Source organism: Staurois parvus, unplaced genomic scaffold, assembly GCF_062004578.1.
Source record: "Staurois parvus isolate SC_StPar_1 unplaced genomic scaffold, SC_StPar_1.0 ptg000105l, whole genome shotgun sequence".
NCBI lineage: Eukaryota > Metazoa > Chordata > Amphibia > Anura > Ranidae > Staurois > Staurois parvus.
The window spans coordinates 2,274,275-2,290,162 of NW_028317901.1; the positions used below are offsets into that span (position 1 = coordinate 2,274,275).

At 41.4% G+C, this 15,888-nt stretch overlaps 1 protein-coding gene across 1 annotated transcript in view; it reads left to right on the forward strand.

Moving 5' to 3' along the window:
* CCDC33 (coiled-coil domain containing 33) overlaps positions 1-15,888 on the forward strand; it is a 141,373-nt gene that overhangs the window by 29,916 nt on the left and 95,569 nt on the right. The window contains exons 4-9 of the mRNA XM_089671381.1: positions 1,472-1,635; positions 4,882-5,015; positions 7,829-7,938; positions 10,012-10,113; positions 10,191-10,282; positions 12,910-13,024. Coding sequence (XP_089527507.1) covers positions 1,472-1,635; positions 4,882-5,015; positions 7,829-7,938; positions 10,012-10,113; positions 10,191-10,282; positions 12,910-13,024 — 717 coding nt within the window. The remainder of the gene's footprint in view (positions 1-1,471; positions 1,636-4,881; positions 5,016-7,828; positions 7,939-10,011; positions 10,114-10,190; positions 10,283-12,909; positions 13,025-15,888) is intronic.

The following is a 15,888-nucleotide window of genomic DNA, read 5'->3' on the forward strand; positions in this document are numbered from 1 at the left end:
GGAAAGGGGTGAAAGTGCCCAGTATTGAAGTGATTCAAGTACATTATAGCAGTCATAGTAAATGTAGTGTTAAGGTTACGCTAAGATCAGATATTTTCGCCATATTTGGCCTCTCACAATGTGCATTAGAACCTGCAGCAAGTCAAATAGAGACCACCTCATTTCTTGGCTGCAGAATGGCCAGGATCATTAACCCTTTCTTCCCCAGCCTAACTGACCCCATCCCACCCCTTTCATTCATTCAGTTTCAGTTGTTTTAGCATCACATGCATGGGTGGAGCTTGGAGGTCGCAGGGGGTGAAGTGGTGACGCTGCGCATGCTCCATGGGGCTCATTAGGACTCCCTGTCACATTAGGTTTTACTCCGCAGGTCGGCAACCCGTCTATCTTGATCTACTTGTCGATCACAAGCATGTGGTGAATAGATTGCTTCCCTTTCTTGCCTCCACCAGAACCTGGACAAGAGGGGAGAAGGGGGCGGCATTTACTGAAACTGATCCCTTGTTTTTCCCCCCTGCAGCAGCTGAGTGCTGGCTTCTACTCCTCTCCCTGCAGCCGGTACCGACCACTCACTGTGTGCATTTACTATTCTTCAGTTTGTGAAAGAACAGGCAGACAGTGCGGAGCTCTTCCTGTTCATTCATTTTGTGTAGCTGAGGCTGCAGTGATGGAGACTGAGGACTGGACCTCAATCTATTTCACCAAAGCCCCCCCAACAGGGCTGATATAAAAAAAACTGGAAAAAAATATGAATTTATATAAAATAATTAAAATTGTAAAAAATAAATTAAAAAAGCAGTGGGCTTGTATGTGTATCTGAAAATCAGAGAGCCTGCTCAGGAAGGGGGCCCAGGTCAACCTTTGCATTGGGGCTTACAAGCTTCAATATATGCCTCTGATCACATGTGCGCACTACCTAGGGTGATTGGTATGCAAATATAGCCTGCCTATTACCTCTCACACCTCCAGATTAACATCTACCCATCAAACTGTTTTAATGTTTTCATAACTCCTCCCAATAGCTAGTCCCCTGTTTGCATCAGAGCTGAGGGCTCCTCAGAGAATGTGAGGCGTGATGTTTCCAGGAAGCTGTACAGCACCCTGCCATCCCCTCCTACTGGTCATGATCTGCCTGCAATGCATAGAGAAGCACAGAGACCCAATGATGATGTTTGTAAATCTTGAATAAGGTATGTAATTAAAAATGCCATTAGCATGCTGATGAGGAAGAGGGGCCAGGGAAGGCAAAAATAATCAGATTAAACTTTGGTATTAACATATTTGCTGAGCTAGCTCTTTTCTCATGCTAAGCATTAGTGCGAAGAACCTGCTATGTGTACATGGGGAGTATGTCCCTCTTCTTTATACTTACATATACTTTAGTGGTTAAAAGTGGAAATTTTTATTGGAAACTACACAATGGCTGCTGGTCTCTTGGTCTGTTTCACCTACTCCATTCATTTTTTTTTAGGTTTCAGAGAAACCTCCAGCACAAGGGGAACCCGTACACGGGACTGGTAGAGAGAGCAAACTCTTACCCTTACCTGGAATGGAGAAGATTGTTGTTACACTCCACTCAGCCAGACAGATCCCATCAAGAAGTGCTGGTTCTGTGCCATCCCCATTTGTCAGTCTGTAAGTATGAGGTCATCCTCACAGGATCCCTGAGGGAGATTACAGTTAGAGCTTTTTTTTTCCAAATCAGAGGCTGCAGTGTTCTACTTTGTTATCATTCTGAAAATCCCTATTGTATCAGTGCTTTATGGCAAATATCCAACGAGAAAAACTTGTATGGAGAAACTTCATTTCAATTAGATGTGGCTCACAGTTTATTTTTTACATTCCATTTGTACTTAGAACCGACCTAATGCACAGCAAGTAGATCAATAGCCAGCAATAAGTGTCTTGCTGCTAACATTTCTGCTCACCCTATGAATTGCAACACAATTCTGCACTTGGATTTTATTAAATAAATTAGATATCAGAAGTTGATGTTGACACCCTACAGTCAGGGGCTATAGAATTCCATGTTTCATTTGACTTTTAAACAGTTAATTTGGGCCAAGGTGGCCCATACAAACTATTTCCATTGCATTACTATGTAGCTGTTGTGCCTGCTCTATCATACTGTTGCTGCATAGAGTATGCAGGCCTTTGTCCTGGCAGCAGTATGGGCAACTTCTCATCTGCTGCCAAAACAAAATCAAGTTGGTCTGAATGCTTCTCCGCCATTCAGGGAAAGCCTTGTATTTTTATCATTGAATACAAGGTTTCCTCTGATTGACCAAGGTGAAGAAGCCGGCAGATCACATCACAACTAATTTCTGCCAATCAGAGGAGGCCTTTTCTTTTTCCTATTTTTTATTTATTGATAAAATTACAAGTCTCCCCCTGAATGGAGGAGAAACATTCAATTTGATTTTGTTCTGGCAGCAGATGGGAACTTGTCTGTACTGCTGCCAAAACACAGCGCCGCATACTGTATGTAGCTAATGCTATAAAAGTATGCTATAGTGCACACAGTGGCTGCATAGTTTGTAATAGAAATAGTATATTTGGGTCTGCTTGGCCCAAACAAATGATTTAGGCCTCATTCACATGGGAGGTGTCTACAGGCCACCCTCGGCTCAAATTTTGGTCAATTCAGCAGTATTTGGTCAAAATTTGAGCTTAAAGTAGAATTCCATGTCTAATTTGACTTTAAGGCCTGGTTCACATGGGGCATATGAATCCATGCCCCTTGTTATGGCTGTGTTTATCCACACAGGAATGCACAGATGTTCTGTGCATCCTTGTGCTGACAGTCCAATAGCTGTCAATTGGGCTCAGCGGCTGCTCCCAATGTGACATCTGTACAAGTGCACATTGGGAGTGTGCACTGTGTTTGTGCAGGTGCTGCATCCCAATTGACAACTATGGGACTGCCGGCACTGAACACTTGTCCATCCCTATGTGTGTAAACACGGCTGTCGCATGGGACACGGTTTCTTGGGCCCCATGTGAACCAGGGCTTTAAGTCAAATTAAACATGGAATTCTACATGTGCAAGTTAAGACCCCTACACCTCGATATAACCCCTTAAATATCAATAAAGAAGACCAAAAACACAGTTGGAGCAAAATGGGTATCACAGCCTTTCATTAACATTTCAACTACTATAATACAAAAAACATTCCTTAAAACAGAAACATATAGGAGAAGTTGGTCTTTGAAGGCACCAAACAAAACCGATATCCCCCTGCGGAACCTATATTATAACTAGGCCTCCATCCGCAATGCACTGGCTCGGAGACAAAACACAGTGCATAACCTCCACCTTCCAGTAAAACCTCAGTTAACCGGAATGCTCCCGGGCACACCATACCACCGATGGGTCCCAACCATTCGCTTTAGCTTAAAAGTATGTGCCACCTCCAAAGACCAACAACCGCCCTGGAGCCAGAACAAACCGGAAACTGAAAAAACCCAAACAAACCCCAAGGGAGGGTGGGAGGGAAGCTTGCTCCACCACTGCCACTCCTGCACTGAAATTGTCCGATCCTCCACCACTCCCCAAGGTGTCAAAGACCCCACCCCGCACACCCATCACCAATCAGGTAACCTACACGTGTCACTACCTCCCCCTTTGCTTAAACCTTTCCTGTCTTTCCTACCCCCTCTTCACCTAGTCATGTTTGCCCTCCACTATTTTTCTCTTTCTTTCTTTTCTGCTACGAGCCCTGCTTTAAGCATGCCATATACAACTCAAATTATGGCTGATTACTGCTGAATTTGCCAACATTTGAGCCAAGGGTGGCCCAGCTCAACAAACCTCAGCTGAACAATCACCTGTGTATAAAATAAAAAAAATACAGTGACTGCAACCTACTAGGTTCTAGCAAAATACAAAAATGATACTGAATGGGCAGTGGTCAGTATTTCTATTCTCTTTTCAAAAACCATATTTTTCTGGAATTTCTTTGAAATACTTAGTATACTGTATGTGTCTTATGTTGCAGTGTTTAATAGCATTTTTTCATTGTAAACTCTATTACCTGATATTTTCTTGGTACTACCATGTCCTTATGCCAACATACAGAATGTGTACAATAAACCAAATATAAAAGAAAGCTGTAAGCCTGATTTTATAGCAGATGTTATGTATATTCAGTGGAGATTCCCCATCCTGATGTATGCTCACCATATTCCTATAAGCAGTTCAGCAGCAGGAACATTTGTCTACATGAGCTGTTTCTCATTTTCCATATTATGACACAGTTAACATGTACATAGCATTTCCTAATTTCCTTATGCCCTTTGTCATGATCTTTTTACTCATTTCATGTTTTCTTTGCCCTTTTTTTCTCCACCCTCCCCCACTTATGCTATTCAATTCTCTTCCTAGCACAGCGGTCGACTCTTAGGCCCCAAGCCTGAAAAACATTTCCTTCAACAGCAGCTAATCCACACAGAAAATTGTTTGTGTGGTGCGACTAATGGGATATAGCTGCCCCTCCTTGTCTTCTCAAGGGGTTCAGTTGGCATTAATATTTCATCATGTTGATCCACGGCATGCAGATCACATGGCAAGGACCCCGATCCAATACCTCCCCCACTCATTTGTCAGTCTCAACCTGATGATTGACAGCATGGACAAAAATAGCAGAAACGCATGATATGCTGTTAAAGGAATGAATGCTTTACATACAATAAAAAATTAGAAAGACGAGATAGTAAAACACCACTTCATTACATGCCTGGCCATACATGTTTTAAAAAATATATGACTAATAATTGTTCATTACCCTGTTTTTTGTGCTGATCACTAATGTATGAAACAATAACTAATCATATCACCCAATTTTAAGCAAATGAAATACCTAATAAATGTATGATTTACAGAATGAGCAGCACTGATGAAAAGACAGGAACTTCAGCAAAAAGTGTATCACATGTTGCCCTCAATCCAACTAACAACCCTGTATGGGGGGAAACCCTAACTATGACAGTGAAAGAGGAAGAGGCAGACCAAGAAGGTACCTATCAATGCTCCGTACTGCTGTTGTTTATTTCAAAATCACTATTTTCACTATCACTATGTAATCATTCTAATTTTAAAGGGATTCTACCCAAAAGTGTTTTTTAGCTAGTGGTGGATCTTGATGGGTTCAGACCCTAGATGGTCCAAAAGTAATGTTGTAGGTGGGTGTTGGGCTTCAGTTTGTCCTCCAGCCTGAAGGTGGTGCTGTGTCACTTCGTCAGACTGGCAGGAACTTGTTTTGGATCAAGTTGTTCCCTATTATGGGCTCCAGGCAGTATAATTTTGGGGAGACAGGTGTCTCCTATTTGATTCTAAAATCCTGTGAGATTTAGGTGGCCATTTCTAATAGAAGTGTTTAAATAGCTTTTCCTGCATCATTCTGGTGCGCCTTCAGTGTGGGAGTAGGTCAGGGGCAGATCCTGCTTGGTAGGGAGAGAGTAGGAGCAGCATCAGGAAGGAAAAATCAGGTTTCCTTTTACAAATCATCTCTTCTGCCAACTTGGAACTGTCTACTACACAGCCATGTGCAAAGCCTTGAAATATATTTCCTCTTTTGCATCCAGATTGGGATGACATCCACTTTATATTTGCTACATGTCCTCATTCACATAGCATAACTTATAAAATATTTAAAAATTTCAGCCTACCTTTTTTAGACTTTTTTTCCCTGGAATATCCAGCAAGGAAAAATCCTGCATAGTTCACTTTGTTATGAGGGGGCTGGAAAGTATATGTGTGTGTTTGCCATAGCTAGCCCTGTCTGTACTGTGCAGGCAGATCTTCATTATCAATTGGAACTAGATTTGAACACTGTCTGTCCTAACAAAGGGTTAAGACTTCAGAGGCTGGGCCTTTTGCATTGTATGTTAATGAGGATAGAGTTAGGACAGACTAAGGCTGGCCATACATTATACAATTATCTGCAGATTTTCTGCCCAATTTCCTTTAGATTTACCTTCAACTATGTAGTGCAAGGGCCTGCCTAATTGGATACAACTGAAAGTGTTGTGTAGGTTTGTCCTCCTATTATATGGTTTTTGGTAAATCTAAACCAAAAATCTGCAGATAATTGTATAATGTATGGCCAGCCATATGCAGGCCATAGATGGGGAGAAAAACTGCAGATTTTTCTTTTAAAAAACGAAAAATCGGTTGTTCAAGTGGCCGACGTTACCATCAATGGTAAAAAAAAATCGGCCGATTTTCTACCCGTCTAGAGCCGGCAAAAAGTGTCCCTGCAGAGAGCTCTGCTATTTCTTTGACAGTTCTCTGACAGTTCCTTGACATTTATAGAAGTTGCAACAATGTATCTATTTGTTTCCATTTAGGATACAGATGTTTTTATTCGGAAACAAATAGATACAATGTTTCAACCGCTGTAAATGTCAAGGAACTGTCAGAGAACTGTCAGAAATAGCGGAGCTCTCTGCAGAGACACTTTATGTTGGACTGGAATTCTTCTTATTTTCATCCTACTTCTTCTTCTTCTTCTTCTTCATCCTCATCCTCTTCTTCTTCTTCTTCATCCTCATCCTCTTCTTCTTCTTCTTCATCCTCATCCTCTTCTTCTTCATCCTCATCCTCTTCTTCTTCTTCATCCTCATCCTCTTCTTCTTCATCATCCTCATCCTCTTCTTCTTCTTCATCCTCATCCTCTTCTTCTTCTTCATCCTCTTCTTCTTCTTCCTCATCCTCATCCTCTTCTTCTTCTTCTTCTTCTTCTTCCTCATCCTCATCCTCTTCTTCTTCTTCTTCTTCTTCATCCTCATCCTCATCCTCTTCTTCTTCATCCTCATCCTCTTCTTCATCATCTTCTTCTTCATCCTCATCCTCTTCTTCTTCCTCATCCTCTTCTTCTTCCTCATCCTCTTCTTCTTCCTCATCCTCATCCTCTTCTTCATAATCATCCTCATCCTCTTCTTCATCCTCATCCTCTTCTTCATCCTCATCCTCTTCTTCATCATCCTCATCCTCTTCTTCTTCATCCTCTTCTTCATCCTCTTCTTCTTCCTCTTCTTCTTCTTCATCCTCATCCTCTTCTTCTTCTTCTTTTTCTTCTTTTTGTCTTCCTCTTGCAGGTCACTGCTCATGCGCAGATTTTTTATCGGTAAAAAATCGGCCGATTTGCCCACTAATTGCCGCGAAAATCGGCCGATCGGCAAAATCGGCCGATTTTTTTCCAACTTTACCGAAAAAAAAAACGGCCAAAATACCGAAAAACGGCCGACCAAATCGCCCACTAACGATCCGAAAATCGGCCGATTTTATTTTCGGCCGAAAAATCGGCCGATTTTCGACCCATCTATGGCCTGCATTACTCTGACATTCAAAAATTCTTGTATTCAGCCATGACACCTAATGAGAAACATCAAAAAGGTAAGATTAAAAAAAAATTAGGTATGGCCTGTGAATGGGAACACATAACATACATGTTTTTGTTTTTCTCAAAATTTGACTGCAGAAGTGGAAATACTCTTTAAATAATAGATAGCAATCTGGATTATAATTTTAGTAAAACTTCCCTATATATACTCCCATTCGCTATATTATCAATCTAGTCTAAAATCTTGCTGTGTTATAAGGCCGCTATTAGTATGTCCACCAGTATCAGGTGTGTTTCTGCTTTGAAAAAAATAAGTAAAAAGTGCAGCCATTTCAGATAAGGATTAAGAGTTGCAGACTATACATTTCAGACAGGGATGTCTGAAATGTTGAATGGATATAAAAGATTATAATGTTGTTTTAAATAGATTGTTTCTGTGCTCACATACTGTAAATATATCAAATTTTTATAACTTTTTATTGCAGATCTTATCTTGACTGTGGCTGATAGTCCTTCCCAGGAATTTCTCCTTGACTACCGACTACCTATACATAGGCTGCAACCCTTTCACCCATATCATTTTTGTCTGGTGCAGGTACTACAGGAGTGTGAGCTTATCTGCAGTTACATATCCAAGACTAGTCTAAAATCCTAATTACACAAAAAAAACCAACAGACCAAAAATGGTTCTAAAATCAAAATATTTTCAAACGTACCTGGTATTTATGCTCTGAAATACATAGAAAGAATGAGAGCTTCACAAGAACTTGAATAAGTCCAGTAAAATATATTTTCCATGATAGATACTTGTTCAGGTAATAGATGCAAAGAGGTACAGAGTAATATTGGATGCGGAAAAAGAAAGCCGTGTACTGTATGGAGTTGTGTAACTGGGGAACAGATCACTAGATTGGGAGGCGAAACACCAACCCCCTTGCTACCGAAGGGCCTGTCACCTATGCCAGGTACCATGCTTATTGACCGGCTGCCATACACTCCCACCAGTATATGGTTAACCGTGGCAACTACTGCTCTGACCCCATGGGTGTTCTCAGGTCTTGTTCTTCTGATACACCATGTTCTACCATGCACTCCTTTAGAGTAACTTCAGGCATTTGAAGTCAAGAACTTTTACTGAAGGCTTCAGCAAGAATGGATGGACATAAATGGACGTCAACTTTTTTCCATGCCATCACATCGCATGTGTGCTCATATGTTGTAATATTGATCATTATACGACGCTTCAATAAATCCACACATTTTAGCGGAATGTGCAGCCAAAATTTTTCTGATTTCTTGTTGGCTCCGGAGGAGAGCCGGGTGTGCACCTCTGTCAGTGTTGGATAGGATCCTGTCGCACCACTTGGAGTGGTGTTTCTTCTACATGAAGGCTTCAGCAACATTTAAAAGTCACAATGCGCACTCATTTCTCCAAAGTCCAAAATTGGCAGAGTCTATTAGTGGAGAGTCCTTTGGGGGTGGAAGGTGAAGCTTTCTCTGGGCTACATCTTTTTCTGTGTTCTAAACCTTCTTGCTTCTTGTGATCCCGCTGGCAGCGTCTGAGCCCGGCCTTCCCGCTTTTTATATGTCAACCAGTGTGCAGGGCAGAACCCAAAAAAGCTTGGGAAACCAATTCGCTCAAAGCTTAGCCCTTCCCTAACCTGAACAGCTAACTCTCGCTTACTAGAAGCACACTTAGTAGGCACCTGCCTTCGACCGCACACTGGAGGATTCACTAGTATCCATGTTTTTTGCAGGGTGTATCCACAAGCATGACATTGATAGTTCCCACTTTAGGACAACTCCTTTTAACGTGTTTCACCAAACAGGATTTAGTCATAGAGCACTAAAACTAAACATTATATGGTTAAACTTATTGGTTTGTGAGCAGGGACAGCTTGTGTTGCTCCCAGCAGCTGGGCTTCATGTGGCAGTGGAAAGGAGCAGCTTGGAGCAGAGAATTTTAATTCTAAAGATGCTGGACAGTAGTTGCAAATCAAATGGATACTGTTGTAGTGTATCGGGCACCAGTCTGACATGCAGACTGGACCCATTCAAGCTCTTATGGCACTTCCATCCTTTTGTAAGTTCTCCAGGGGCACTCTTGGACACCATGGCTGACAGACATCTGCCTCTAAAAGTTGGACTCTTATTTTAAGATGTGATTACTTTGGAGTTTAGCGCTCTATCAACGCTATCTACTGTTATTCATGCTCAGCAGAGATACAGATTTATTGGTTAGCAATATTTCTACAATGATATTCTAAGTATCATTTCTGAACTTGATTACATAATGAGCCCATTTATAATATCAGATATTTTCAAAGTACCTATGGCACAGTCTGTACACATTTTATGGTGGCCTCTGTGTTCACTTAATCTTTTCTATTTCCTGTATTTTAAAAAAAAAATACACCTTCTGGAGGTACTTCATATAAAGCATAATAATGGCAAAAGATATAAACAGGTAGAAGTGACCTTTCACCTTTGAGAATACTCTTACCACTAGCTGAGAACCAATGTTGTAGGGTAATTAAAATGGTAAGATGGATTGGACACACTTTACATGCTCACAAGCATAAAATAATTTATTCCCTATAGACAAATAAATTATTCAAAATCTTATGTGTGAATTCTGTGATTATGATATGTTATATTTACTTCTCAGCCACATGATCAGGGTGCCGGTGAATGCCATCTTTATGTCAGCATTGAACGCAGAAGTAGCTCCATAGCTCAACAGAGTGGGTTCACTTATTGTGCTTTACAGGTAAGTTTGACAGGTCAGAACCAGCCCATGCATTGTGATTAGGTCTATATACAAAATCTCCTTGGTTTCTCCACTAGGTTCTTCTTGTTGGAATAGAGTCTCCGCTTCAGGGATCTTCTCATCCTCTTTTGGCAGTAGCACGAATTGTTCCCAATTACCGAGATTACAGGTATAAATATTGTACGAAGTATAACATGGATACACACATTCAACTTCCTTTTTTCACTGTCTAGATCTGCTGAATGCAACTGGGGTTTTGTGAAACTATAGGGTTTCTCCAGAAGTTTTTGGGGGTTGCTTGAATTGTGACTGATTTCCCTCTTATCTAATGGTTCCTGCATAATTCTGGACCTAAGACCACCATGATGACAACCAATGACCTTTTTTGTTGTCTATAAGGGTGACATTCCTCCCACTGACCACCAATGTAAAGGGCATTCTTCAGACTGACCCTTGATGAAGTCACTTTACCAGGATTCCCCGAGACTTGGAAATTATTTCAAGGGTTCCTTTGGGGGTTAAAAGTTGAGAAAGACTGGTCTAAATAGATAAGTATAATAAAAGCATCATAAAAGTAAAATGTGTTGCCCTGACTGAAGTCTACAAAGCTCAGTTAACACATCAAATATATTGTATATATTCGACGAGTGTAATGTTGCATTCTTTCAAATAAGCTACTCAACTGGTGGTGGGGGGAGGGGATTCTTGGGATGAACTACTCTTGTCAATTGGCTGGATTGTTGGTGTGGGACTGTGTGCCTACATAGCAAGTATGGGATGTTTACCTAGTGTTTCTGTTTTTTTATTGTTAGCGTTTCATTGCATGAGTACAGTTGTACTACCTTGAGCTGGGGAATGCCCCAGAGGCTTTGTTTTGTACTGCACTTTTATTGAAAACAATAAAAAAGAATTAAAAAAAGAAGCTATTTTACTACTTGCTGTCCGACCCATGTACATAAATGGCCGGATGGGAGCAATGCCGAAGCGGTCTGCCGTTTACTGCCTGTGTGCGCTCCCTTGGGAGCACGCATCACTGTGATCCGGTGCCCGCTGTGTCTGGAGGACATAGCGGAACATCGATCACTGTATGGGAGCTCTGTGTGAGGTCATGATTCATGTGATCACTGATTTGCAAATCAGGGATCACATGAATAGTAGTAAACAAGATGTCACTTCCTGACATCATTGCCTACTACTAGTGAAATCTGTGAATGATCACAGAGGTAACATGGTACAAGGCTATTCACAACAGCCTTGTACCATGTGACAAGCTGTGACCAATCACAGCTCTCACGGTATTTCTCAATGGATGCAAGAATGCAGCCAGAGAGAAGGAGAAATGATTATTTTTACAGCCTTTATGGGTGTAAAAGCAATCAATGTAAAAAAAGAAAAAAAAAAACTGCATCACCCCCCACAAGTGGTACAGTGTCATTATGGTGACACTGTACTGCTAGAGTGACGGTATGTTAAAAAACAAAGCAAAAAACATAAATAATAATATAAAAAAAAATAAAAATGTAAAATAAATTTGAAAAATTATAATTTTTGGTTATAAACTAATTTGGGTTATATTTTTTTTTTTACTAAAAAGATAGATGAATACATTTTGGCCAAGATTTATGAAGAAAGATTATTTATTTGAAAAATTTTATAAGAAGAACACTTTTTTTTTTAAATGTTTGGACTTTTTCATTTATATAGCAAAAAATCCCATTGGTGAATAAATACCACCAAAATAAAGTTTTATCTGGCTCAAAAAAATGCTAACAAATTCATATGGGTACAGTGTTGCATGACCGGGCAATTGTCATTCAAAGTATGATAGCACTGAAAGCTGAAAATTGGCCTGGACTAGAAGGGGGTGAAAGTGTCCGGACTTGAAGTGGTTAAGTATTTAGTCCTAGGGCCTTTAAAGAGATCTTGTAATTTTAAAAAATGCAGCAAAAAGTAGTTAACATGCTTACTTTCAGTGTTTTGCTTTCCATACATTATTTTTCATTCACTTGCAATGTGCCTTTGAACATACTGGAAAAGCTGACTAGTCAATTCCTTAGTACACCCCCTCCCTACTTGCATACCTCTCTCTTCTTCTGATAGTGTCTAACAGGGGCGGACTGACAACTCAAGGGCCCCCGGGCAATAGGGGATCATGGGGCCCCTGTGCCCTTGCCCAAACTCAAAAAAGCCTATGAAAAAGGTACCAGGGGCATCTCATGGGGCCCCCTACAGACCCCGGGCCCTCGGGCAGTGCCCAATATTCCAAATGGTAAGTCCTCCCCTGGTGTCTAATTACCCTCTGTGCTGTCCCAGCTCCTCCACCCCTCCCTCAGCTCCCTAAATAACATTTTAAGTATCTACTGGGGAGGGGTGGAGCAAGGGCAAAAACTATTATATACTAAGACAAATGAACCTCAGCTTGTCATCATATTTTCTTCCTATATAGCAGCAGTCAAAATGGGAAAAGCATGATCTGTACTAGAACCTAATAAGACCTTGCTGTAGTACACATATGTTGAAAGTAAACATGCTGACAGGAGGAGAGGACAGAGTGAGCAGAGAGATAAAATCATCTTCTGCTGTTGTCTATCCTGTCAAGCTGGCAAGTTGAGGATGGCTCTGAACCAGTGTTCTGGACCATCCTGTGCTGAGGCACAGCACAGGATAAATGGCACTGCAGCACACAAACGCGTATACCATACGTTGCTTCGTATTGGGGCAATGTACGTTAGCACAATGCCACAGTGTGACTCCAGTCCTAAAGTAACATAATATATCATATCTTCTAACCAACAGCCAGACCCACAAGCCTCCTGGTATGAGCGGGGTACCTCAAGTCACGGCTACATTTCCAGATCCTTCTCCATCTTCATTCCTCGTGCCACGGAGAGCCACACAAGGACACCCACAGGTATTATTGATGTGCATAATCTGTTACCTATAAAATGCCAGCAATACATTGTTGTCTCTTGTGAGGTCTGGTTATTATTGTTCATGCTTTGATTTTCTGTCACAGAACTCCGTTCTCTGCATCTGCTGGCATAAAACACATAGTTACAGATTTCAGTACATCCCACACATCAAAGGAATTGTTTATATAGTAAAATATTAATGGAAACCTGTGCCTGTCCTTCAAACTATATTTGTAAGCAGCTACTGTTCACCATCTGGGAGTTCTTACACATGGGTAGAGCCCGGATTTTGGGAATATTGTTTGTCCTAAAAAGAGCCAGGATGATCAGACTGTCTCTTGCTCCATCCAAGTTAGGTACATCGAGGGATATTTGCTATGACTGGAGCAGACAGCATTTGGAGCAGTTGTGCATGGCAACCAATCAGCTTCTTGCTTGCATTTTCAAAGCAATGTACATTAGCACAATGCCACAGTGTGACTCCAGTCCTAAAGTAACATAATATATCATATCTTCTAACCAACAGCCAGACCCACAAGCCTCCTGGTATAAGCGGGGTACCTCAAGTGGTTGTAAACCTCTAACATGAAAAATGAACAAAGCATATCTCTCAAAAGTGTGTACTTGACTCAGTTAAGAGCACTAACGAGCAGGGCCCTCTGTTTCCTCTTGTACCAAATTATATTGTAACTGTAATGTCTACCTTCCTTTTGTAAAGTGCTGCGCAATTTGTTGGCGCTATATACATCCTGTATAATAATAATTTATTCCTCTTGCATTGTTCTACTACTATTTATTTATTTCAGGTACTTATATAGCGCCATCAACTTATGCAGTGCTTTACATATATATTGTACATTTACATCAGTCCCTGACCTTCAAGGGGTGTACAATCTAAAGGTCCCTAACTTACATTCATGCATACATATACTAGGGCCAATTTAGACAGGATCCAATTAACCTACCAGCAGACTTTGAAGCATGAATAACTTATGTCAGGTTTTCCTGATACCAAGAGAAAAATGGTGACAGGGAGGGACCTCTTGCAGATTGACAGCCTCAGCTCTGTTCTTGTGTGTTGTATGAGGGGGGTGTGTCTCTTCCCTCCAATCAGCAATCAGAGTTTTCCTCACTGAGCTTTGCAGAGTGTAACTTCAGCTCTCTACCCCTTTTTCTGACAGCTCAGACAAGCGTATAAATTCTGTACTTTGAACTGATGTAGAGAAGAGAAGGCTGCAGATAGACAGATACAACTTATGTAGGAAGGTCTGTTTAAGCTCTGTGTATCACCTGAGGACAATCACTTCACTGGGTATATGTAAGGGTTTTCTTTAAGCATTTGTGTACCTTAAGCATTAGGTAAAATACACCCCCCCCCCCATTTCTAAACACTTACCTGCCTCCCCTCACCAGTCCAGCACTATCCCTGCTGCATCACCGCACTTTCACTTTCTGGTCTCACAGGAGACTTAGGCAGCAGCGGGAGCCATTGGTTCCTGCTACTGACAGTCAAATCTTGTGAGGAGGGAATGGAGGATGTGGCGCAGCCTTGCTTGGTGTGTCTATGGATGCACACAGCCCAGCTTGGGAGCAACTCATACAGGTGCCCCCTCAGCCCATAGCTTTCTGAGCAGGCACTTGAAGAAGGGGAGGGAGTCACTGGCATGGGATTCCATAAGATGAGGTAAGGTGCCCCCCTGTGCAATACCACAGTACAAAGCAGGTAAGAATAACATTTTTTTTATTTTAAATGAAACAGTTATCATTTACAATCACTTTAAATAAACAGGCTGAAGGTTTGCACAGCTGCTCCAGATTCTGTGTGTCTCAATTTTAGTAAATCTCCCCATTGCCGTCATATACACTGCTCAAAAAATTAAAGGAACACTTTTTAATCAGAGTATAGCATCAAGCCAATTAAACTCCTGGGATATTGATCTGTGCAGTTAAGTAGCAGAGGGGGTTGTTAATCAGTTTCAGCTGTTTTGGTGTTGATTAAATTAACAACAGGTGCCCTAGATGGTCAACAATGAGACAACCCCCAAAACAGGAATGGTTTTACAGGTGGAGGCCACTGACATTTTTTTCCCTACTCATCTTTTCTGACTGTTTTTCATTAGTTTTGCATTGGGCTACGGTCAGTGTCATTACTGTTAGTATGAGGCAATACCTGGACCCTACAGAGGTTACACAGGCAGTCCAACTCCTCCAGGATGTTACATCAATACATGCCATTGCCCGAAGGTTTGCTGTGTCTCCCAGCACAGTCTCAAGAGCATGGAGGATATTCCAAGAGACAGGAAGTTACTCTAGGAAAGCTGGACAGGGCCGAAGAAGGTCTTTAACCCATCAGCAGGACCGGTGTCTGCTCCTTTGTGCAAGGAGGAACAGGATGATCACTGCCAGAGCCGTACAAAATGACCTCCAGCAGGCCACCGGTGTGAATGTCTTTGACAAAACAATCAGAAACAGACTTCATAAAGGTGGCCCGAGGGCCCGACGTCCTCTAGTGGGCCCTGTGCTCACTGCCTGGCACCATAGAGCTCAATTGGCATTTGCCATTGAACACCAGAATTGACATAGTTGTTTGGCTCCTTTTTAAATCATAATGATAACAGAAATCACCCAAATTGCCCTGATCAAAAGTTTACATACCCTGGAATGTTTGGCCTTGAACAGACACAAAAGGTGACCCACACAGGTTAAGTCCTGAATAACAAGGTAATGGAACTTTATCAAGATGGAAAATGATATAAAAGTATATCCAAAGCCTTGAATATGCCAGTCGGTACTTTTCAATAACTTATTAAGAAGTGGAAAGTTCGGGGATCTCTTGATACCAAGCCAAAGTCAGGTAGACCAA